The 26,822-nt window shown below is 35.9% G+C and overlaps 1 protein-coding gene across 2 annotated transcripts in view; it reads left to right on the forward strand.

The window, feature by feature from the left end:
* RIMS2 (regulating synaptic membrane exocytosis 2) overlaps nt 1-26,822 on the forward strand; it is a 601,992-nt gene that overhangs the window by 109,553 nt on the left and 465,617 nt on the right. For both annotated transcript variants that reach the window (XM_042972687.1, XM_042972686.1), the window contains one exon: nt 7,590-7,800. In XM_042972687.1, coding sequence (XP_042828621.1) covers nt 7,590-7,800 — 211 coding nt within the window. The remainder of the gene's footprint in view (nt 1-7,589; nt 7,801-26,822) is intronic.

Here is a 26,822-nt window from a genome sequence, read left to right on the forward strand (position 1 = left end):
GGTGGACTTCTGCTTTTTTGTTCCAGTGTGTAATTTGCCTAGTACTCCAGTGCCTCTAGATCTGAAACAAAACCCCGCTCCTTCTAATTTTCCTCTTCCTTCTGCCTTCTCTTTCTCCTGGAGCGTTTACTGAGAGGAACGTCAGAGATCGTAAGCATATCAACAGGTATACAATAGAAATGTACAGCGTATCTCACACATGGAAAGATAATTTTAAGTGGCGGGAGCAACTCCGATGCAGAGCTCATCCACTGGTCCACTTAAACTCACACCTGCTCTGGCACACATTTTATGGACTTGAACTTCCTGTAGTGGTGCTTGTTTTGTGTTAGCAAAGCTTCACTTAAACTTGGTGGGAGATAATCAGGGTAAAACAGTGTATTTGAAGTTACAGGAAAAGTTAGTGAAACTGGCATTAGCTATTTAAATGTATTGACACTAGGTGTGAAAAGGAAGTGTATGTTTGTAATTAAGTAGCTAGGACGGACTCACTTACAGAGTTCTATTTTTAATTTACTTACTGACTTTAGGTTAGCACTTTGAAAGGAACTCTTATTAAAGTCAGGGTTTTTGAGGTATGATTTATTTGCAGTGAAATTCACCCCTTCAAGGTATACACTTCAGTGAATCCTGAAAAAACATAGTTAACTATCTACTACCATAAGCAAGATATAGAACGTTTCCTTCACCCCCAAGAATTCCTTGTGCCTATTTGTAGTTAGTTCTTTTGTTCTACTCCAGTCCCTGATTTCTGTCCTTATAATTTTGCCTTTTCTAGAATGTCATATAAATGAACTCTTATTGTAAAGAAGTGGGCAAACTACGGCCCACAGGCCAAATACTGTTTTTGTGTAAGTGGTGAGTTAAGAATGGTTTTTACACCTAAAAATGATTGAAAAAATTAAAAAAAATGTTTATATATTTTTTAGAGAGAGAGAGAGAGAGAGCATGTGGGTGCTCACAAGTGCATGGGGAAGGGGCAAAGAGAGGGAGACTGAGAACCCAAGTAGACTATGCACTTTCAGACAGCACAGAGCCCGATGTGGGGCTCCAACTGATCCCAGAGATCCTGACCTGAGCAGAAACCAAGAGTCCGTCGCTTAACTGACTGAACCACCCAGGCGTCCCGAAAAAAAATTTTTAATGATGACATTTTGTGAGTGTAAAAATTACACGAAAGTCAAATTTCGTGTTTATAAATAACGTCCTTTGGGACACAGCCTTGCTCGTTCATTTACATATTGCCAACGGCTGCTTTTTGGTTCACATTTTTTGCATACTGTTGAAGAAAGACTTCAACCTAACCTATCTAAGAAGGCTTTGTTTAACCCAAGGCCACGATTTTCTTCATTGTTTTCTTCTGGAAATTTTATGGTTTTAGTCATTATATTTAGTTCCGTAATCCATTGATTGCAGTTATGTAATACATTGAATTAATTTTTGTATAATGTGTGACATATGAGTTGAGGTTCTTTTTTTTAAGTTTTTTTTCATGTTTATTGATTTTTGAGAGAGACAGAGTGCGAGTGGGGGAGGGGCAGAGAGAGAGAGATACAGAATCCGAAGCTGGTTCCAGGCTTTGAGCTGTCAGCACGGAGCCCGATGCAGGGCTTGAACTCACAAACTGTGAGATCATGACCTGAGCCAAAGTCAGTTACTCAACTGACTGAACCACTCAGGCGACCTGAGGTTGATTTTTTTTTAACACATGGATTTCCAATTGCTTTTTTTGCACATGAATTTCCTATTGCTTAGAAGATTATTCTTTCTCCATTGCCTTGACAGCCTTTTGTCTTGTTTTGTTTTGTTTTTAAATTAATGATCATTTAAGCATTGGATTGTTTTGGACTCTATTCTCTTCCATTGGTGTATGTATGTGTTTATTCTTTGCCAATACTGAATATTGACTTGATTACCTCTGGAGCTTTTAGAATAAGTCTTGACATCAGGTGGTATGAGTCTTCCAACCTTCTTTTTGAAAATATCTTGCCAATGTAGGTGTTTTGCTTTTCCATATAAATTTTAGAGTCAGCTTGTCAATTTCTTAAAAAAAAATCATGTTGAGTTTTTGATTGAGATAACATTGAATCGAGAGATCAATTTGGAGAGAATTGATACCTTAACAATATTGAGTTTTCTCATTGATGAATACAGCATATTTCTTCTCTTACTTAGATCTCCTCTCATCCTTTTTAACAGTAGTTTTATAGTTTCCACCATAAAAAGCCCATGTGGATACACCTCGGTGGCTCAGTCGGTTGAAGGTCTGACTTTGCCTCAGGTCATGATCTCGCAGTTTGTGGGTTTGAACCCTGAAGCCGGCTTGCTGCTGACAGCGTAGAGCCTGCTTAGGATCCTCTGTGTCCCTTCACTGCCCCTCCCCTGCTCATGCTGTCTCTCTCAAAGATAAAATAAAACTTAACAACAACAAAAAAGCCTGGATATATTTTGTTCAATTTATACCTGAGCATTTTCTTTCTCTTCTCTTCTTTTTTGATGCCATTGCAGACTGCTTTTAAAATTTTTGATTTCCAATTAATGCAATGCTAGTATATAAAAATACAATTTTGGGGGGGTTATACTCAGTTTATATCTTGTGACCTTGCTAAAGCGCATTTATTGTAGGAGATTTTTTGTAGTTTCTTTAGGACTTTATATATAGACAATTATGCCATCTGCAAACAGTTTTTTTTCCCCCCTTTCGAATCTTTATGCTTTTTATTTTTTTAATGCACGGGCTAAGATTTCCAGTTCAGTGTTGATTAGGGGTAGTGAGAGAGAACACCTTGCTTTGTTCCTGACTTTAGAGGGAAAGCATTAAATCCTTCACAATATAGTATGATTTCAACTATAGGCTTCTCTATAGATACCCTTATTGCATTAAGGAAGTTTTCCTAGTTAGCTGAGTCAAGTGTTTTCTCCATATATTTTGACAGAATCATATGTTTTCCCCCTTAGTCTGTTAATAGGGTGAATTATATCGCTTAAATTTAGAATGTAGAATCAACCTTGCATTCCCAGGATAAACCTGGTACACCTGTGTGTGATGTAGTGTTCTTTAACATGGTTTGATAATGTTGTATTGAGGATTTTTCATCTTTCCATGAGGAATATTGGTCTATAATTTTCTGTTATATTTTTATATGGTTTTGGTATCACAGTAATGCTGGCCTTAGGAAGTTAGAAAGGAAGTGTTCCCTTTTCTTTTTTTCAATGTTTATTTATTTATTTTTTTTTGAGAGAGAGAGAGAGAAAGAGAGAGATGGAGCCTGAGCCAGGGAGGGGCAGAGAGGAAAGGAGACACAGATCTGAAACAGACTCCAGGCTCTGAGCTGTCAGCACAGGGTGTCCCACAGGGTTCCCTTATTTTCTATTTTCTTATTTTTGATTATGTAGAATTGGTGTTATTTCTTCCTTAAATATTTGGTGGAATTCACCATTAAAGCCAGTGAGAACTGCAGTTTTATTTTTAAAGGTTTTTAATACATATAGGACTTCTCAGGGTATCGGTTTCTTGTGAGGTGTGCTGGTTTCAGTCTTTCAAGGAAATAGTTTATTTCTCATGTGAGTTGTTGAATTTTATGGGCATAGAATTGTTTGTAGTTTTCTCTTGTAATCTTTTACATTAAAAAAAAATTTTTTTAACGTTTATTTATTTTTGAGACAGAGAGAGACAGAGCATGAATGGGGGAGGGTCAGAGAGAGAGAGGGAGACACAGAATCTGAAACAGGCTCCTGGCTCTGAGCTGTCAGCACAGAGCCCAACGCGGGGCTTGAACTCACGAACCGCGAGATCATGACCTGAGCCAAAGTTGGACGCTTAACCGACTGAGCCACCCAGGTGCCCCTGTAATCTTTTACATTTAATTTTGCTTAACAGTGGAGTCCGTAGTGATGTTCCCTCTATCATTCTTGCTCTAGTTAATTTTTATCTTCTCTTTCTCTCTTTTTTTTTTTTTCTCTTGATCATTCTGGCTAGAGGTTTATTAATTTTATTGATTTTTTTTAAAGTTTATTTTTATTTATTTTGAAAGAGAGATAGAGAGCAAGCAGGGAAGTGGCAGAGAGAGAGGGAAAGAGAGAATCCCAAGCAGGCTCCATGCTATCAGTGCAGAGCCTGATGCAGGGCTCCAACTCACGAACTGTGAGATCATGACCTGAGCCGAATCCAATAGTGGAATGCTTAACTGACTGAGACACCCAGGAGCCTGTATTGATTTTTTTTTTAAGCAGCAGCATTTAGTTTCATTGATTTCTTTTATAATTTAAAAAATTTCTTTTCTTATACTTTCTTTGGTTTAATTTTCTCTTCTTTTTTTAGGAAATTGATTTGAGACTTTTCCCCTTTTTAGTGTAAGCACCTATTTTTATGTGTTCTAGGTTTCTATGATCCTTTCAAGGAATATCATACTTCTGCCTCAAGAACTTACTTTAAATTGCTGTGGTTAATGTCTTCCGACAATAAATTCTTTCAACATTTCTTTGCCTGAAAAGTCTTTATTTTACCTTTATTTATTGAAGCATAATTTCACTGCATATGGGATCTTGGGTTGACAGATTTTTTTTCTGTAGTACTTTATATAGATGTTACTACAAAGTGTTCTAACTTCTATGGTTTCTGAAAGATAATCTTTTGTAACTTTTATCACTGGCTCTCTACATATAATGTGTCATTTTCTCTGGCTGCTTTTATAGTTTTCTTTGGTTTTTAGCAGTTTGAGTATGTTGTGTCTAAGTGTGTGTGTATTTGGTGTTGTTCTACAAAGGGTTCTTTGAAGTTCACGTGTCTGTGATTTGGTGTCTTTCATTAATTTTGGAAAATTCTGGCCATTATCCCTTCAAATATTTCCTCTGTTCTGTTTTCTACCTTTTCTTCTGGGACTCCAATTTCATATGTTAGATCGGTTTAGCTCTTAGATGCTATGTGTTTTGTTTTGTTTTGTTTTGTTTTCATTTTGACTCTTTTTTGTTTGTTTGGATTTTTTTTTAATTTTTGTTTATTTATTTTGAGAGGGAGAGAGAGAGAGAGAGAGAAAGAGAGAGAGAGAGAGAGAGAGAGAGAGAGAGAGAGAGAATCCCAAGCAGGCTCCATGCTGTCAGTGCAGAGTCCAACGAAGGGCTCGAACTCACAAACCATGAGGTCATGACCTCCAGTCATGACCTGAAGTATCTGAGAGTCAGATACCTAGGCGACTGAGCCACCCAGGTGCCCCTGGATATTTTTTATTGGCTTATTTCAAGTTTACTGGTCTTTTCCTTGGTTCTTTCAAGTCTACTTATGAGCCTATCAAAGAAATTATTCATCTATAATGCCATGTTTTCTATTTCCAGCATTTTCTTTCTTTTCTAAATGTTTTTCTTAATTTATTTTGAGACAGAGAGAGAGAGAGCGAGCGAGAGCATGGGAGAGGGGCAGAGAGAGAGGGAGAGGGAGAATCCCAAGCAGGTTCTGCACTGTCAGCACGCAGCCTGGCACAGGGCTTGATCCCACGAACCATGAGATCATGACCTGAGCTGAAGTCAAGAATCAGACACTTAACTGACTGAGCCACCCAGCCACTCCTATTTCCAGCATTTTCATATGACTCTTACCCGTTCCATCTTTCTGCTTCAGTACCCCATCTGGTCCTGCCTGTTGTCCACTTTTTTCTATGGATCTTTTACCTTAATAATTATAATCATTTTGAAGTCTTCTGATAATTCCATTATTCTTGTCATCTCTGAATTTAATTATATTATTTTATCTCTTGACAATGGGTTGTTTATTCCTTACAATTTTTTCCTGAATCTCATGGTTTTGAATTGTATTTTTGCCTTAAAGTGGGCATGACTTTTCTGTCAGACTGTTAGTGTTGGGAATTAAATCATCATCAAGTCAGAGGTTCAGATAGGTTTGGACTTTGTTGTTGCCATCATTATTTTTAGCGCATTGCAGTCTTCAAATTGGGGGGAGTGGCGTGGAGGGGCGTCTCTCCTTATACTCTCACCTTTTCCGCGGCAGTAGATCATTGATGCTTATTTCTTGATTTTAGGTTTGTGGCAGGGGCAAGGGTGTTCTGTTCTGTTTTCCTATTCTTTGTTTTTGATGGGACCTCGCCACCTGGGTCTTATGGATGAGGCTTGCTCAGAGTTCTTAGGTCCTTATTCCCATGGAAGTAAATCCACTTGTATCTCTGATAGGTTTGGGACAGGAATTTCCATCCCTCCCCTAGTGATGAAAGGCCATTGATTTGAAAATAGGATGTTGGTTGAAGATGGTTTCCTGTCCCTCTTTCATGGGTGGAGGTTTTTTTCCTTTAAACTTTTCCTTAGCTTCAGGGGATCTCTACCTTTGTCCTGGGATTACAGAGTTTCCTTCTTCTCCCTGTGGCTCATAGCTTGGTTTTTTTTAGGAGAGATAGTCTGGGGAATTATGCCTGTACCCCAGCAGCCACTAGGTACCTCTTTTGCACCTGAGCATGTATACCCCTAAAGGTTCTTTGTTCTCATGGCCTGCTCTCAATCTTCCTCCTAAGTACCCAGGAGAGGCCTGCAGAAAAGTGCTTGCGAGGGAGCGTGAGCTTTCCTTGAGTCTGGGCCCTTAGCTATTCCAAACTGTCACGTGAGCCCACACTTAGCCTTTCACAATTCGTTAAAATTTTAACTGATTTCCTCTTACCCGCCTGTATGGTGGCCCCTCTTTCTCCTTCTCCTCTCCCCTGCCGAAGGTGGAGCAGTGTGCTTCATTTCTCTTTGGAGGGGCTTGCTGCTGTTTGCAGTTCAGATTATTTGTTTGCCTTATGTCCTCAACTCTCTGAAGGGCTCAGGAAAAGTTATGATTTTGTAGATTATTTAGCCTTTTGTTACTTTTAGGATGGGAGTGACATTATTTACAACTTTGTAAGTTCTAAGCCGAGTTCATTGTAGTTTTTAAACATCTTTTTTCTTTTCTGACAATAATGGAAGTGAAAAGTTTTATCCCTGTTTATTTTTAATGAGTAAATGATACCTTTTTCTAGGTATCTTTTTTCTTATTTTGTTTTTAAGGTAAAAGTTGGCCTTTTATTTGCTAGACTCCTAGTATTTCAGCGTTTTTGTAGCCGACTAATGTCCAGACTGTTGAACAGATTTAAACAATTAGTGAGAGCACTCATCCAGTGTTTTCCCCTCTGTTCGGATTCTTCAGATCACTCTAATTGAGAGTTGTCTCAATGATTTGAAGTTCATAGGTTCTGCCTGTACTGTGTAAGTCAAATTAGCTCAGTCTATTTCTAAAGCTAAAATGTTGAAAAATATGATTTTAAATATTTTAGGGCATATGATTGAAAATATATTGCAAATGGCAGATAGAAATTTTGCAGTTATAACTCAAAGAGAGATCTCTATTAGCGTGTATCAGTTGGCTCTTAAATTAACATGTATATCAGAGAGCCGAACTAGTTGCAACACTCTTGTGATTTGCCACGTGAGATGTTATTCTATAATCAGAAAATAAACTGTTTATTCTTTATTCTCATTTTATGAGTTTCTTGGATATAAGATTGCAGGAATTACTATTTTTTTGTGAGCCCATCAGGAAACCAAATGTTTCTTATTCGTTTTTCCTGCAGAAAGCTTCATCAGCAGTTTGAAATGTACAAGGAGCAGGTGAAGAAGATGGGAGAAGAATCACAACAGCAGCAAGAACAGAAGGGTGACGCCCCAACCTGTGGTATCTGCCACAAAACTAAATTTGCTGATGGATGTGGCCATAACTGTTCATATTGCCAAACAAAGTTCTGTGCTCGTTGTGGAGGTCGAGTGTCATTACGTTCAAACAAGGTACAGAATGAAAACCACACGTAATTCTGTTATAGTTAAGCTTATAATATTGTTAAGCTAATTGTAAATACAATGAAACAGACAATTGAAATTAATATTCAGGTTAACCAATGAATAAAAAAAACTTCTAGTGTCTTCATTTTAGATGAAAGAAAATTTTAATCTTTCCTTTCAGTTAAAAAGATACTTGTCTCATTGTTTATGGCCTTTAGCTAATGGTTTTGTTTAGAATCACAGGATCTTAGACTTTCGAAGATGATGAAAATAATTTATAGATCAGTTGGTCTAACTCCTTTATTTTACAGGTGCAAAAAACTCAGATCCAGGGAGACCAAAGGTCATTCTTCGTGTCACACAATTGATTAATGTTAGAGCAGTGACACTGCTTTTTCCATTTTTATACATAATTTTATAAACTTTGTAGACCTACTCTTCCTTTGACCCCTGTTTTCTCTCCTTTTGAAAGAGGCTCTTTTCAGCTTTGAGAGTCTGTCTTTTATAATTTTATAGCTTTTGAAGCTACATTACCCTTTATTTTTGTTTTGACATTCATGAAATAAACATTAGATTATGGAATTTAAAGAGGAAATAATAAGGAGATGTTTTAGACTCATCCTAGATTTTTTTAGTTTATCCATCCACTTTAGGGAATATCTAATGCTACCCAAAGAATGCTTTTTGAAATAAGCAAAAACAGTATTATAAAATGTTTTCCTTGGTAAGTTCTTTACAATTTACATTTGTATCCTTACTAGTATTTTATCACTCAGTTCTTAGGTAGTTTTTTTTTTTTTTTTTTAATTTTTTTTTTCAACGTTTTTTATTTATTTTTGGGACAGAGAGAGACAGAGCATGAACGGGGGAGGGGCAGAGAGAGAGGGAGACACACAGAATTGGAAACAGGCTCCAGGCTCCGAGCCATCAGGCCAGAGCCTGACGCGGGGCTCGAACTCACAGACCGCGAGATCGTGACCTGGCTGAAGTCGGACGCTTAACCGACTGCGCCACCCAGGCGCCCCTAGTTCTTAGGTAGTTTTAAAATAGGGAGCTAATGTTTGTACATGCATTACTCACACATAGTTATGGGGATTTGTTCCCCTGTGTAATTTCATGTCTCCATTTTCTCATTGTTTCCTGTTTCTCATTGTTTTGTTTTGCCCAGAATTAATCATTTTCTGTTTTCTCCCCCCTAATGTTTCCTCCTGGTTTACCTGATTATTGTTCTTTACCTTGACTAGTTACATTGGCTACAAACTCCAGTACGGTTCTGAATCAAAGTAGTGACAGCACATATCCCTGTTTTGTTCTTGTTCTTAGGGAGGAAGCATTCAGTCCTTCATTATTAGGTATTATATTAGCTGCCAGCTTTTCATAGATGCCTGTCTACTCCTAATTTGCTGAGAGGTGGTGTTTTTTTGGTTTTGTGTTTGGTTTATTTGTTTGTTTTCACATCAGGAATAGATGGTGGAAATTGCCAAATGTTGTTACTCCATCTATTGAGATTAATCATATTTCTTCTTTGCTTGTTAATGTGGGGAACTACATTGGTTGATTTTGAAATGCTAAACCAACTATATTCCTGGGACGAATCCCATTTGCTTATGATGGATTGTCCCTTTTATGTAATGATGGGTTTGATTTGATTATTAAAGTTTTGTTTACAATTTTTGCTTCTATGTTCACGAGTGTTAGTGTCTATAGTTTTCTTTTCTCGTAATATGTTTCTTTGATTTTGCTATCACAGTAATGCTGTCCTGATAAAATGCGTTGGGAAGTATTTCCTCTTCTTGAGTGTTTTCGAAAAGTTTCTGTAGGATTGATACTCTTATCCTTTAATATTTTGTAGATTTTACCAGTGAAGACATCTGGGCATGCTGTTTTATTATTTTTTTTGGGGGGGAGGGTTAAGTACAGTGTCAATTTCTTTGGTAGATATAGGTTTATTCAAGTTATTTACTTATTTTTTTTTTTTTTGAATGAGCTTTGGTGTTTTTCAAAGAATTTCTCCAGATCCTTATAAACTGTCAAATTTATTGACATAAATCTGTTCACAGTATTCTATTATTATTCTTTAATATTTGTAGAATATGTAGTGATGCTACCTCTTTAATTTCTGCTCCTGGTAATTTATATTTTCTCTCTTTTTTCCTGCTTAGTTTGGCTAGAAACTTATCAATTTTAATGATCGTCTCAAAGAACTAGTTTTTTGTTTCATTAGTTGCCTCTATTGGTGATTTCATCTTTGGTCTTTATTATTTCTGCTGACTTTGGGTTTAATTTTCTCTTTTTCTGGTTTCTTAGGTGGCAGCTGAGGTCTTTGCTTTGAGATGTCTCTTCTTTTCTAATATAGGCATTATGTGCTGTCAGTTTCCCCCAAGTACTACTTTGTTGACATCCCCAAAATTCTGATATGTTGTCTTTTCATTTTCATTCTGTTAAAAATACTTTCAAGTTTTCCCTTTCTTTTTAGAGCCATGAATAATTCAGAAGTATGTTATTTATTTTCCAAATACTAGGGAGTTTCCAGAGATCTGTATGAGTTTCTTTATCCCTGGTAACATTCTTTGCTCTGAAGTATGGTAATTACTTTTAATTTAATTCTGTTGTAGTCCTAGACATACTTTGAGTGCCTTGAATTCTTTGAAATGTATTGATACTATTTTATGGCCAGAATATGGTTTATTTTGGTAAATGTATGTACTTTTATTTTTTGATGGAGTGTTTTTAAATGTCCTTTAAGTCAAGTTGGTTAATAGAGTTGTTAAAGTTTAGTATATCCTTTTTGATCTTTTGCTTATTTATTTCATAAATTATTAAGGAAGGATATTGAAATATACAACTATACTTGGATTAATCTGTTTCCTTTTGTAGTTCCTTTTTTTTATTATGAAATTTATTGTCAAATTGGTTTCCATTCCTTTTGTAGTTCTATGTATTTTTGTTTTTGTTTTATGTATTTTATTAGTTTCTGTTTTCAAATGCATAAACATTTAGGATTATTATGTCCTATTAACTAATTGTCCCCTTTGTAATCATGAAATGACTTTCTTTATCCCTGGTAACATTCTTTGCTCTGAAGTCCACTTTGTCTAATTTTAATAGAGCTTTCTATTAGGTAGTATTCACATGGTTTATGTTTTTCTCTTCCTTTACTTTAGAATAATTTGTGTCTTCATATTTAAAGTATTCTTCTTATAGGCATATAATTGGGCCTTGCTTTCTTAGCCAACATGACCATCTCTGCCTTTTAATTGGGGTGTTTAGATAATTTATATTTAATGTAATTTTTGGTATGGTTTGTTTGACTATATCATTTTGCTTTTTTTCTGCTTGTACCATCTGACTTTTGTTTGTTTTTGTTTTTTGGTTTTCTTTGAATTAGTCAAGCACTTTTTAGGATTCCGGTTATGTACTTCATTGGCTCGTTAATTTTGTTGACTCTGTTTTATAGCTTTGTTGGTTCTTTGTTTTGTCATTTTATTACTCAGTTCAGGATTTGAAGCATACATCTTTAAATTATCATTGTCAGTCTTAACTGATATTATATCATTTTGTGTATAGTATAGTACAAGAACCTTCCAATAGTGTATTACCATTTCTACTCTTCTGGACTTTATGTTATGGTGTCATATATTTTACTTATTTTATACACCCCACAATACTATTATTCTTTTTTATTTAAAAAGTTTATCTTTTAAGGAGTTTTAAATAATAAAAGGAAATATTGTATATTTTCTGTTGTCATTATCATTTCTGGTACTATTCATTTCTTTTTATAGATCTGTATTTCTATATGCTATCATATGTTATCTGTCTGAAATATTTCCTTCAATATTTCTTGTAGTGTGTGTCTGCTGATGTTGAATACTTTCAACTTTTTATGCTGAGAATTTTGCTTTTTATTTTTATTTATTTATTTTTATTTATTGAGGGGGAGAGAGAGCACGCAAACAGGGTAGGGGCAGAGGAAGAGGGAGGGAGAGAATCTCAAGCAGACTTCATGCTCAGCAAGGAGCCCACCATGGGGCTTGATCTCACCACCATGAGATCATGACCTGAGCTGAAATCAAGAGTTGGGGGCGCTTAACTGACTGAGCCACTCAGGCGCTCTTGCTTTTTTTTTTTTTTAAGATTTTTTTCTAGGTATAGAATTCTGGGTTGACAGTTATTTTCTTTCAGTATTTTAAAGATGTTCCACTATTTCAAATTAGAAGTGTGATACTATTCTCATTTTTGTTTTTCTGTATGTAATATGTCCTTTTTGTCTGATTGTTTTTAAGATAATTCTTTTTATCACTGCTTATGTGCAACTTAATTATAATGTTTGTGTATTTTTATTCATGTTTCTTGTGTTTGGAGCTTTTTTGAGCTTTTTGGATCTCTGAGTTTATAGTTTTCATAGGGTTTTGGGAAATTTTGGCCATTATTTCTTCAAATATTTTTTTGGACTTTTCTTTCTTTTCTTTCAGTAACTCTCATTACCTATACATTAGGCTGCATGACATTGTTCCACAGCTCACTTAAGTTTTTTTCATCAACCCCATTTTTAGCTTTATCTTTGCTTTTCATTTTATGTGTGTTTTATTGGTGTGCTTTTGAGTTTACACTTTTTTTTTTTTTTTTTTTGGCAATGTCATAGCTGCTGTTAATACCATTCAATATATTTTTTCATCTTGGACGTTGTCTTTATGTCCAGTATTTCAGTTTTGGGCTTTTAAAAATTATCTTCTATTAAAAACAATCTTGTATGATCTATTTAAGTTTTGAACATGTAGAATACATGCTCTGTAATAATTGTTTTGATGTTCTCTTCTGTTAATTTGAACATCTCTGTCAGTTTTTGGGTGGTTTTGATTGATCATTCTCATTATGCTATGCATTTTCCTGATTTTTTATATGCCTGTATCTCATGTTGGGTGCCAAGCACTGTAAATTTTACTTGTTGGGTCGGGATATTTTTGCATTTTCATAACTCTTCTTGAGCTTGGTTCACAGATGCAATTAAGTTACATGGAAACAAGTTAATACTGCATCTTGCTTTTATAAATATTAGGTTGATCTGGAAAAGTGCTCGGTTTAGTACTAATTATTTTCTTCTACTGAGTCAAGGCTTTCCTGAGCACTTTAGCTAATTTTGTATATGCTTATTACATATGAATTAAGAGATTTTCCAATCTTGTTGGTGGACACATCCACTGTTCGCTCTAACTCTTCAGGTGATTTTTTCCCCCTTCCCTGGGTATCTTCTCACATTCATGCTTACTCATCATTACTAAGCTGAATACTTGAAGGGATTGTCTCCAGTTATCTGGGGTTCTCTCTCTGTGCATCTTTTTCTTCTCTGGTAAGTTGGCCACTGAAATGCAGCCATGTTGGTCTCTTCAGATTGTCGGTTTATTCTCTTCTGCTGAGGATGTTTGCCAAGCTGAACTTGAGCTCCTCTGTACTGCTCTGCTGTCTGGAAAGTCTCTCAACACACTAAAACTGGGGCAATTGTAGAGCTTATTTTGTTTGTTTCCCATATTTTAGCTATCTCTGGACTTCTTTGCCTGATGTCCAGTATCTTGAAAACCATTCTTTTATATATTTTTCTTGTGTTGTATTTTGTTTGCCAGGCAGGTGGAGAAATCTAGTTCTTATTACCCCATTTAGGCCACAAGTAGAAGTCTGTAATGACATCTGACTATAGTTTGCTTGAAATTATATATTCTGGTTTCTAACGTATGGTCACTTTATGCTGAACAAAGTTTTAGTCAATAAATTAAGTAAAATTAAGTAAAATAAATTGAGTGAAAATTGGAATGCCCCTTGGAAGTCTGTTTTATTGTAGAACTATGAAACTCTGCATGTTGTAGGGGTGCCTGCGTGGCTCAGTTGGTTTTAACAAGCAGCCAACTTTGGCCCAGGTCATGAGCTTGCAGTTCGTGGGTTCAAGCCCCGTTTTGGGCTCTGTGGTGACAACTCAGAGCCTGGAGCCTGCTTTGGATTCTGTGTCTCCCTCTCTCTCTGCCCTTCCCCTGCTCACACTCTGTCTCTCTGTCTCTCTCTCTCTCTCTCTCTCTCTCTAAAAAGTAAATAAACATTAAAAAAAATTTTTTTTAAATCTCTGCATGTTGTGGATTAGCTTGGTGGATGGTTTATGGGAGAGGGAAGGAACCCAAGGCAGTATTCCCTACTTTTCTCATATTTTTTTCTTATATCTGAGGGATGTGTTAGGAGAATGAAACGTAAGTAAAAATAATCTAGATTTTAGCTCAAGAAGGATAGCTTTGGGTTTCTTTTATTGGTTTTCTGCATTTTCATTCATAATCTACTTGAGGAAGCATTCCTTTGTATGATATGTATAAAGGTTGTCTATATTCTAAATGAAAAAAGTACTGAGTTCAGTTTTTCTCTTTTCACATTGGATCATCCTATGTATGCTCTGTTGCCTTATGTAATAGAAGGAGGCTTTTGCTCTCAATAGGTGCTAAATACACTTTTTGATTTATCATAGCCCCAAAGGATTAAGCTCAGCGAAATTTGCTCAGACTATTTTTATGGAGTAGAATAATGAGAATACAAATATTTCATAGCTTAAAATTTAATTATAAAGCTATTTTAAAATTATTTTAGTAATCTCCTATGAGAACAAGATAAAATAACCTTTTGTTTTAATTTTGAGACTCTTTCATGTGGAGCCATCCTTAACAATTAATTAACTCTTTTGAGATACATTTATGATTCAGCGAGAATAAACTCAGTGCAGGACATATGGAAATACCAATACAATAAGATTTATGAAATATTGATTTCATTTATTTCCTTTTAAGATGATCCCCCTTAGTAAATTAAAGCTATATATTTAGTTCAGATTGAAAAATAATGACTTTATAAGGAAGAAGTTATTTTGTAATCATAGAATGGTGATTCTAATAAGACGAACAATAAAGGTTATATATAATGAGGATTATTTTAAGCTTCAAAGCATAGCAACATTAATTTTTTTTCTTTCTTTTGCCTTTTGGTGGGAAAAATAGATTACCATGTGCTTAAAAGATAATCTAATTTTGAAAAAGTAAAGAATATACATTTTTCAAGATTGTATTAATTTACAAGTGTAATAGATGTGATTTTTTTCACTAGAAATTATATCAGTTTTGAAGCAGAATGAATTATAACTTTAGAATGGTTATAAAAGAAAGTAATCCTGAAGCAAGTCCCTTAAAATATATTGATATACATGCGTTCAAGATATCACATGCTAAGAGTGAAATAATATAGACATTTCTACTGCATAACCAAGTCATTAAGTATCACTTACATGCAAAAAAATTTTAATGATTAATTTTTAAATTGTTCACTGAGAGATAAATGGTGATTAGAGTATTTTTGCAATCCTTCAGGTAGTTTTTTATTTTTTAGAAATTTCAAGTCATGGGGTGCCTGGCTGGCTCAGTCAGAAGAACATGTGATTCTTGATCTTGGGGTCATGAATTCGAGCCCCAGACTGGGTATAGAGATTACTTCAAATAAATCAAATTGAAAAAAATTAAGTCACTGTGATTACCTGCAAGTCTTTGAGTAATGTACTAGTATAATATACAATCAGTTCCCATACACCCAAGGCAAGTGTATGATATATGAGTTTTCTTTTAGACTTCATAGAATTTCTACCTACCAGTATATCAAGAAAAAATTGACATTCTCCCAGAAGAGGATGGCATAAGTTGAGATAATAAAAGAACCAAGTTTTGTTTCTGCCCCAGTGTTGTGTGACTGTGTGACATGTCTTCACTTCATGTCTTAGTGCTTCTGTTTTAAAATCTGTAAAATGAGGGGCGACTGGGTGGCTCAGTCGGTTAAGCGTCTGACTTCGGCTCAGGTCATGATCTTGCGGTCGGTGAGTTCAAGCCCCGCGTCAGGCTCTGTGCTGACAGCTTAGACCCTGGAGCCTGTTTCAGATTCTGTGTCTTCCTTTCTCTCTGACCCTCCCATGTTCGTGCTCTGTCTCTCTCTGTCTCAAAAATAAATAAACATTAAAAAAATTAAAAAAATAAAATAAAAAAAATCTGTAAAATGAAATCATCTGTGATTTCTAAGATCTTTTCTGGGTTTGACATTTTATGATTTTAAAATTAATACTAGGTAACTCATGTAATGCTTGAAGTACTTAAAAGTACATTCATTTAGCCAAATATACTTACTACTTAAATAATTTTAAAAAGGGAATTGAGAAGCTTTCATTAGTTGTTATACGTTGCTATATCTAGTACACTTTGGTTTCTCTCCCCATCCCACATTTGTATGACATGGGAGTGTTGAGGGCACCACTTAAATTTTAGTAACTGTGTTCATAAGCATTTGAGAAATAGGTAAAACTTATTAGAATAATACAATTCGTAGGACCACCCTTAAGCAAGCTGCCGTATTCGGTAGATCCTGAACTTCAAGCCTCTGAGCTCATTAACCTAGAATATGTGTGACTATTGTTAAAAAATGGTTGTAGAATTTAAGAAAAAGAATTATTTCCCCTCATTGATGTCAACCTCCCTTAATGGTACAGGATAAAATAGGGGCTGCGAGAAAAAAATCTAACTTGCAGAATCTTGGGATATTTACACTTCCTCATACATATGAGCATCTGTGGAAGGAGGCAAAACAATGTTGCAAATTGAACATAAATGAAAACATTTTCACCAAAGTTTACACGAACTCACTCCCTCTTCATATGGCATCTTTATATAGTTTTCATCTGGCTCAGCCCCCATTTCTGTCACCTGTATAGCATGATTCAGTGTGGGTAATATTACCGAGAAGAGCAAGGAAGCTTACAAATACTATTGTAGTTATCTTTTTGGGATTGTTTCTCTTCAGGAGCCTCTGGATGATTCCATAGGCATTTTATACTCTTGAGGTATGTGGCAGTGGGCTTGAAAGTGAGGTCGTGTACCCCTGCTGTGGAAGGAAGGAAGGCTTTCTGGAGAGTAGATGAATGTGAATTACTTAAAGGGCAAAAATTTCCATATGTATTCTTTCTTTTTTTTTTCTTAAAATTGATCCACTGGAGAACATTTCTGTTTTTTGAAATTTTCTTTCCGACTCCCTTTTACAATTGATTGCCCTTACACTCTTCAAAGAAAAGCATGCTTCTTAACCCAGTCTAATGTGGATAAATGTATTGCCTCAGGATGTGAAAATTTCTGGGGTGCCAAACAAAGTGACAATTCTAGAATGTACTGTCCATGAGGGTAAAGCAGTGAGAGGTTTTGTAAGAAATAAAGAAAGGGGCGGCACCATGTTTCATTCAGGCAGCAGACTTCTGGCAAGACTCTGGTACCTCATTTCTCTTTTATAATTTTTTTTTTTTTTAACGTTTATTTATTTTTGAGACAGAGAGAGACAGAGCATGAACAGGGGAGGAGCAGAGAGAGAGGGAGACACAGAATCTGAAACAGGCTCCAGGCTCTGAGCTGTCAGCACAGAGCCCGACGCGGGGCTCGAACTCACGGACCGTGAGATCATGACCTGAGCCGAAGTCAGACGCTTAACCGACCGAGCCACCCAGGCGCCCCTCTCTTTTATAATTTTGATGTGAGATGATTGTCATGATGAATGACCCGTAGTGGCACATTTATTTGAATTTAAAAATGAAGTCAGACTCTGAGAGAAAGTCAGGTTCGTCTGATAGTTTCTCAACATGGCCTGGTTTTGCCAAATAGGTTATATGGCAGACATTTCCCCTATATTGAATGAGGTAAATCCGCAGCCCCAAGATTTGATAAAAATATTATTGAAGTGTACCTACAATACACAGCATATCTGGAAATGTATCCTTTCCAGCTATTTAAACTTCAAATTTAAATGTTATCTTAAAAATGTGTGAGGAGTACATGGTTTCAGAAATTTATTTTAGAAAAAAGAAAAAAATGTATGCAGACTACTGATATATAGCAGGTGCAGTGTATGCTTGGTTAATGGCATATGTGCGTTTGAAAGCTTTGCTCTTTATTTGCTGTCTACTTGCTCCTGACCACTTGGTGGGAAGAATACTGCTCAGTACCTAGTATCCTCATCAATAGATGAAGTCAGCTCCTTATCCGTAGATAAGATGAGCACTAGGTTAGGATTTTACTTAGCTTGTTTGGGGAAAAATAATAATAGCATTTGCCATGAATTCTAATTATAATAGTAGACTTTATGTTAGTTTACTAGATAAGGGAATTTAGGATGTCACCGAAACTGCCACATAGTTAAATAGATACTAGGTAGGGGAGTGCAAAGGACATGTAATGCAGACAATATGTGAGAGGAGGGTTAGACATAGTTATGAATTCCTCTACCCTTTTTAAATGAAATACTCAATAAATCTCACCCAATTCTTTTTCAAACATTCCCCCCAAAATGTTTGACTTCAAACATAGGCACAGAAATAAACGAACTCGTGTCTGAAACAAAAGTGTTGTTTTTTTAAGTTAAAAATAATTCTGATCCATAAAAAGAAAGGCCATAAGGGGACACAAAGAAACTTTTGGAGGTGACAGATATGTCTGTTACCTGGATTGTGGTGATGGTTTCATGGATGTATGCATATGTTTAAAGTCGTCAAATTGTATACACTAATATATGTAGTTTTCTAGGTATCTAAATAAATAAATTGATGGCCCATTTGAAAAAAAAAAGGACATAAGATTCTTCTTTTGAAGTCTTGTCTTTTTAACTTCCTTTCAATAAATATATTAGAATACCACTAAGTCTCACTTAGGTCAAAACAGAGTATGTATTTTTCTATCACCGAAACAACCCCAGATCTATTCCTTCTATAAATTTCAGCTTTTTTGAATGATGCCACTCACTATCTGTTGTTCTGTCACCTAGACCAGAAAACCAGGTATACTCTCAGGTTTGTGTCCATTGCTGTTCTTCCCCCCACAAATATTTGGATTTGATTATTTCCTCTCTTATCTACAAGAGCCAATAACTGCTGTCCTTTTTAGGCTTTCGCCTTCTTCACCTGGACTAATGTTAGTCTCCTAAATGGTCTCTCTCCTCCAGTCCAGATTCCTCACACACATCCCTCCCACGTCCCTACTGTGATATTTGTAAAATGCTGATCTGATTGTTTTACCTCCTGCTTAATAACTAGTTAATGATGACTCATTGTTTGAATGGAGTTTCTAATGGCATAAAGCGCCCTCTCCCTATGATTCGTACCCTGCCTAACTCGAGACACATGCTTCACTCCATCCTGTATGCCCCAGCCAGACCACACTACTTACATTTCTCTTAAATTATTACTGTTGTTTATCTCTTACGGTTTTGCTTACCCTGCCACTTTAATCTGAAACACAGCTCTGTTTTCCCCTGGACCCTGCTCCTACCCATAAATAACCCCTCCCCACCTGATGAACACATCTTCCTTTTTTTTCTTTTTCTGGATTTAAGCATCATCTCCCCATGATGCTTTCTTTGGGCAACTCATGCGAGTTAATCACTCACTCTTTTGTGCCTCAGTGGATTCCAACGACTGCTAATCTACTACTTTTAACATTTTATGGTTAATTGACTGTATTTCTCTACGTCCTCCTGTTTACTGTAGGTTTCCATGCACTTGGCATGTAATAGGTCAGTATAAATACTTGTTGAGTGAATGAATGGAAGAAAGAAATCTGGTGTACTCATCATGGGCATGTTATTTTGAGAGAGGTATTGTCTTTTTCTCTTTTTAATTATTTATTTATTTTTTAGAATTTACATCCAAGTTAGTTAGCATATAGTGCAATAATGATTTCAGGAGTAGAATCCGGTGATTCATCCCCTACATATAACACCCAGTGTTCATCCCAGAGAGTGTCCTCCTTAATGCCTCTTACCCACTTAGCCCATCCACCCACCCACAGCCCCTCTAGCAACCCTCAGTTTATTCTAGATATTTAAGAGTCTCTTATGTTTTGTCCCCCTCCCTGTTTTTATATTATTTTTGCTTCCCTTCCCTTATGTTCATCTGTCTTGTATCTTAAATTCCACATATGGGTGAAGTTATATATTTGTCTTTCTCTGACTAATTTTGCTCAGCATAATACCCTCTAGTTCCACCCACGTTGTTACAAATGGCAAGATTCCATTCTTTTTGATTGCCGAGTAATTCTCCATTGTGTGTGTATAATATACACACACACACACACACATATATGTTTCAGATTAAAGTGGCAGGGGAAGCAAAAACATAAGAGATTAATGGCAGTAATAATTTAAGAGAAATGTAAGTAGTGTGGTCTGGCTGGGGCATACATAATGGAGTGAAGCATGTGTCTCGAGTTAGGCAGGGTACGAATCATAGGGAGAGGGCGCTTTATGCCATTAGAAACTCCATTCAAGTTTCATTCTTCTTTATCCATTCATCCATTGATGGACATTTAGGCTCTTTCCATACTTTGCCTATTGTCGGTAGTGCTGCTGTAAACATTGGGGTGCATGTGCCCCTTCGAAACGGCACACCTGTATCCTTTGGATAAATGCCTAGTAGTGCAATTGCTGGGTCATAGGGTAGTTCTATTTGTAATTTTTTGAGGGACCTCCATACGTTTTCCGGAGTGGCTGCACCAGTCTGCATTCTCACCAGCAGTGCAAAATGGTTCCTCTTTGTCTGCATCCTCGACAACAGCTGTCATTGCCCAAGTTGTTAATTTTAGCCACTCTGACTGGTGTGAGGTGGTATCTCGTGGTTTTGATTTGTATTTCTCTGACGATGAGTGATGTTGAGCATCTTTTCATGTGTCTGTCGGCCACCTGGATGTCTTCTTTGGAAAAGTGTTCAGAGATAGGCATTGTCTTTTGATCCGGCTCCTTGCTGCAGCTCAGCACTGTGATAATGTGTTTTGAAGATGGCAGTCTAAACCTGTGAGTGAATAAATAAAAAGGTAAACTGTATAGGCAGTATGTAATTGTTGCAACTCTTAGAAGAAGGGAGTAGGCTTGACAGAGAAGATGGAGTCATATTGTAGTGGTGCGAGAGGTGGTTTAAGATTGGTTATATAAGGTAGGCAAGAAGAGAGAGACAAGTGATGGTAGTTTAACTATGTAGAGTATACAGCATTGATATAGAGGGGAATCTACCTTTTTGGCAATGGAAGAAAGCAGAAGGGGAAAGACTAAATATTTAAGAGAAGGAGTCTAAGGGGAGCTGACATTAGTTTACTAGGTGACTGGGGAACTAATAATACAAAGTTGTACAAATATACAAAGAACAGTCATTGGCAGATGCAGTTGCCATATTTAGTCACAAATAGTGCTATGACTATCAGGAGCACGTATCAGACAGGAAAGAGAACAACAAAAACAATGATATAAGTGAGAATGAGAAGGTAGATTAACACATTGATCTTCAGGAGAGGCAATGTGGTTGGTTATTAGCAGAAGCGATAAGACAGTTAAGGATGGTCATAGGGAGAGTTGATCATAAGGAAAAATGGTCAGTATAAAATTATTTTAGGGGTGCCTGGCTGGCTCAGTTGGTTAAACTTCTGACTCTTGATTTAAGCTCATGATCTCCCGGTTCGTAAGTTTGGGTTTGTGAGTTCGAGCCCCATGTGTCTGCATTGACAGTGCAGAGCCCGCTTGGGATTCTCTCTCTTTCCCTTTCTCTCTACCCCTCCCCCGCTCACGTGTACACATGCATGCTCTCTCTCTCCCTCAAAATAAATAAATAAACTTAAAATTTGTTTTAGAAAATAAAACACATTTTTAATAGCTTTTTAAAATAATTTTTAAATATATATGTATTTGTACTCTTAAACTTTTAATAAATGCTTTTGGATGTACTCCAACTCTAGTAATTATGACCTAAAATAATGTAGTTAGCAATGAAATTACAGGAAAGATACGTAAAGCCAACCGAGGACACTGGCATTAGAGTGGCAGCGTGGTGTCGTGGCTTCAGCACAAGTTCTGACGTGAGAAGTTTGAATCCCAGCTTTGTCAGTTACTAGCTCTGTGACCTGGTCCAAGATGCTTAATCTCTGCCTCCATCTCTCCATTTGTAAATAGAAATAACAAGAGTGCTTATCTCACTAGGCGACTGTGAGGATAAAACGAGTCAATATTTGTGAAGCACTTATTTCGTGTTTTTTTATTCAGTGAGATCATCAGATTTGTGTGCTGGGTTAGTGTATCCCTTATGGTGGACCTAGACCTCTACTTCTTCCTCTTCCTCAGTCCGGTGTTAAGAGGCTTACTTCTCAGTATCTCCTAAATCAGCCCACTTCTCTCCATTTCTCTGACTATGACGGTAGTTCATACTGCTCTCATATTTGCTTCTTGCCCCAAATATTTCAACATCTTCCTAATTGTTCTCCCAGCTTCTGGACTTGTCCCCTTCCAACAGCGTGCACTTCGTAGCATAGTTGAAGGCTCAGTAAATAGTAGCTAATAATATTGTGCCTCTCATTTATAAATCATATGATAGGTTTTTTGCTTATTTTTTATTCCTGTTGAAAGATAATAAAGATACGATGGCAACAATATTTCACATATGTATTATAGCGAAGTTTTTCCTGTGTCTGTTATAGCTGAAATTTAACTTATTTTATCTGTTCAGAGGGATTAACTATTAGCCAATTCATTAGCTATGGCTTCTTCATTTTCTTTCTTTTTTATTTGTGCAATGTGCATTATTTTGTTTAAGTGTTATGCTTCTCAGTTTCAGGCAAATGTTAATATATGTTAATATGTTAATGTGAGGCTTTAGTTCAGACATATCAGTTGTAATCTAGTCATTTTCAAATACTTTTATTCCAGATATGCCAGGCTTGTTTGTGCTTTTTGCATTTTGTTGCATAAAATAGTCTCCCTTACTGGTCTTGCTTGACATTCTCTTCTTTATTCTTTAAAGACCTGCTTACATCTCAGAAACTTTTCTCAAAGTCCTGTTATCTCCTCAATCATTGGTGTTTCTATAGTGTTTTGTTGTTTTCTTGCTTTCGTAAGTCTCTCTGTTATGCAATGATTTTTCTTCTCTTACTACATTTAGTTCTTTGGGAGGAACTGTCTTACTTAATTTACATCTTAGATGTCTTATTACATCTCAGAAATCTAGTGTAGTGCCTGATACATATATAATGAGTGGTCCATAAATGATTTTTGTTGGTCTAAATTATTAGCAATAGAAGTCCTGGACTGTGTATAATAGCTTTTATATGATCTTTAGTTTTAACATTTGTAACAGGTGAAACAGTCAAGAATACAGTAATGTAAAGGATGCAGTCCTGTCTCTTCTATGCAATATCCTATGTTTCATAGTTTAGAATATCAGATATAGAACTACATGCCAGGCACTGGATGGAGAGCTTTTCATATTATTTTATTTCAGAAAACCCTATAAAGTAAATATTAATTCCCTGTTTTGCAGACACAGGCTTAACTTAAGAAAATTGTTATTTAAAAATGTTCTGGAATCTGTGTGGTTCAGTTGGTTAAGCGTCTGACTTCGGCTCAGGTCATGATCTTGTGGTTTGTGAGTTCGAGCCCTGCATCAGGCTCTGTGCTGACAGCTCAGAGCCTGAAACCTGCTTCAGATTCTGTGTTTCCCTTTCTGTCTTCCCCTCCCCCACTCACACTCTATCTGTCAAAAAATAAACATTAAAAAATTTTTTTAATGTTATTTAAATGTTATTTTACTTATTTTTAAAAAATTTTAAGTTTATTTATTTACTTTGAGACACAGAGCAAGCATGGGAGGGGCAGAGAGGGAAACAGAGAATCCCAAGCAGACTCTGCACTGTCAGTGCAAAGCTTGATGTGGGGATCGAACTCACAAACCATGAGATCATGAGCTGAGCCAAAACCAAGAGTTGGATGCTTAATGGACTGAGCCACCCAGGCACCCCTTTAAATGTTATTTTAAGAAAAGGTGGGATTTTAAGATAGGTCTGTCTGATTGCAAAGTCCTTGCTCTTAGTCACGACTATTATTGCCACTTATCTTTCAGAGAGCAATGATCCCTCAAAATACATGATTTTACTTTGTAATGTATATAGAATTTTTTAAATTTATATAAGTTCTTACAACATATCAGATCATTATCATTACATTATCACCTTGCCAGTTATCATTTTTTTATGTTTTAGTAAAGAGAAATGCAAAAATTTTTAACTTCAGAATATCTAAGTACGTTCCCCTTGGCCAAATCATGCATCTCATCGTTTTCTTTTCCACATTTATAGTGGGAATCTATGACCCAAAATTGCCAATTGTAATCAATAACATGTTACCTTTAATGGTTTTTCTAATTAATTTTTTTCCTTGTAGTTAATAAAGCTTGGAAAGCTTCTAAATTAATGGGACATAAATAACTTTTGGAAGCAATATGCATAATTCATATAGAATTTTGTCTACTTTTGATAGTATATGATGAAATTAAAGATAAACAGTGATGCTCTGTTTTATTGTCTTTGTACTTAAAAGCTATTTGCCTTAAGATTTTTCAATTTCTCTCTTTGAGTTAATTGAGTGTTTAATTGGGATTTTATTTGTGGGAAGAACATCCCCATTTTTCTGATGTTTGTATTTTTTATTGCTTTTATACAAATTATTGTGTTTATGTATCTTTATAAATTCAGTATATGGCGTGCTCTTGCTTGAAATATGTGAAAAAAATTTTCCTTTTAAAATGTTTATATTTCACAAAATGCAATTTAGGCTTTCTCAGAATTTTTATTTCACTAACAAACTCTTAAAAACTCTTGCTTGTTTTAAGAATGGAATTAATTATTATTTTTTTTTTTGTTTTGTCTTTTCTGTCTTTTCTAACTTGCTTTCGTGGATATTCACACCAGGAGGACAAAGTGGTTAGAGTCTTTTTTCTGTCTAATATTATTTTTTTCTTGTTGCTATTATTGCTAGTTTTAATTTTATAGCTGTATTTAATTTGTATGCTTCTAAGTGTTTTGTTACAGCCATTGTGCATGATAATTGCTATACATTAATATATTTTAAGCATGCTATCTGATTTTACTGAAAAACATATTTCATTATATTATAGATGAAACTTTGATTATTTGATTCTTAAAAAAGCTTGCCTCTTTAGCGTTTGTACCTTTTTAAAGGAGATATCCCAGCATTTTTCATTGTGATAAGAATTCCTTTAACCGTCTTATGTTTCTCTAAACTCATTGTATTGGTCAGAGTTTTTAACAGAAGCTTCTGAGTTAGTATAAAGATTTAATCTTTGTAATAATGAGTCTCAATAGCATCAAACATGGATTTTCTGAAGTACATGTTTATACTTGATTTGAGTATTTAATATATTTTTATTTTTCTTAACAATATGTCTTAGAGATTGGTAAAATGTCTATGTTGTATGCTCATGTTGATTATTAGATATAATTGTAATTAAAAAATTCTCAGATATATAGAATTTGACGACAGGTAAGATTTGAATAATCTGCTAATGTCTGCAGAAGTCTGATTTGGGTTTGGATTTGGATCTGCTCTGGAGATGTTGACTTCCTGCAGAGCACAGATAAAAACTTTCCTTTCTGATTCCTTTGATGAGTCAGACTAAAACTTGAGGTCTTTTCAAGTTTTCCAAATTTAAATTAGCATGAAACCTAAAGAGAAATCCTTTGGCTGATCTCTTCTTTTTTGTGGTTGGAGAATTTTTATTCTTTTTAGTTTTCAGTTACTTGGTTGGGATAACGTAGGTGTTGGCAGATATTGATGTGGGTTCAGAATGAATTCTTAAAAAAATTTTTTTTTAATGTTTATTTATTTTTGACAGCGAGAGAGACACACACAGAGACTGAGTGGGAGAGGGGCAGAGAGAGAGGGAGACACAGAATCTGAAACAGGCTCCAGGCTCTGAGCTGTCAGCACAGAGCCTGACACGGGACTTGAACTCACAGACAGCGAGATCATGACCTGAGCTCAAGTCGGATGCTCAACCGACTGAGCCACCCAGGTGCCCCCAGAATGAATTCTTTGAGCAGAAAAGACACTGTGACTCTGTCACTATCCTTTTTTAATTTTTTTTTAAATACCTATAGGAATTCTACTAAACTTTTGAGGCAGTTTTGAGGACTTAGAGTCAATCACTGTAGACATGTCCCAGACTGGGCACCATATTCGATCCAGGGCAAGCTCCCTAGAGAACCTGCCAGTTTTCTACAAGCCAAGTTTATCAGCTGACCCTCAAGGAGTACAATTCAGGCAATTCAATACCTTTAGAATCTCTAGTGCTACTTTTGTGTTCAGAGTTAACACAAGATACATGATGGTTTGATGATTGTCTGTAGTTTTCATAGTGAATTCTGACATCTATCCCAGAAACGAGACATTTGGTGATAACTTAGCTATGGAAATGACAAGATTTCATAATATAACAGATAGACTAATAGTATGTGAATTTTATGTGCATTAGAACATTTCAAATAGAATTCAACAGGGCTTTTTATGGTACTCTTATGCAGCCCTATTTAATGGAACTTCCACTGATGATGAAAATGTTTTATATCTTTAGCATCCAATGCAGTAGACTCTAGTCACATGTAGCTATTGGACATGCAAAATGTGGTTAGTGCAACCGAGGCATTTAAATTTAAATTTTATTTAATTTTAATTAAATTTAAACAGCTATTTATGGCTAGTGGCTAAACAAACTCCAAGCTTGGGGGTGCCTGGGTGGCTTAGTCAGTTAAGTGTCTGACTCTTGATTTCAGCTCAGGTCATGGTCTCATGGTTGTGGGATCGAGCCCTGCTTAAGATTCTTTCTCCCTCTGACCCTCCCCTGCTCATGCTCGCAATTCTTTCTCTCTCTCTAAAAAAGAAAGAAAGAAAGAGAAAGAAAGAAAGAAAGAAAGAAAGAAAGAAAGAGAAAGGAAGAAAGAAAGGAGAAAGAAAGAAGGAGAAAGAGAGAAAGAGAGAGAAAGAAAGAAAGAAAGAAAGAAAAAGGAAGAAAGAAAGGAGAGAGAAAGAAGGAGAAAGAGAGAAAGAGAGAAAGAAAGAAAGAAAGAAAGAAAGAAAGAAAGAAAGAAAGACCAAACTTGAAG

Source organism: Panthera tigris, chromosome F2, assembly GCF_018350195.1.
Source record: "Panthera tigris isolate Pti1 chromosome F2, P.tigris_Pti1_mat1.1, whole genome shotgun sequence".
NCBI classification, from domain to species: domain Eukaryota; kingdom Metazoa; phylum Chordata; class Mammalia; order Carnivora; family Felidae; genus Panthera; species Panthera tigris.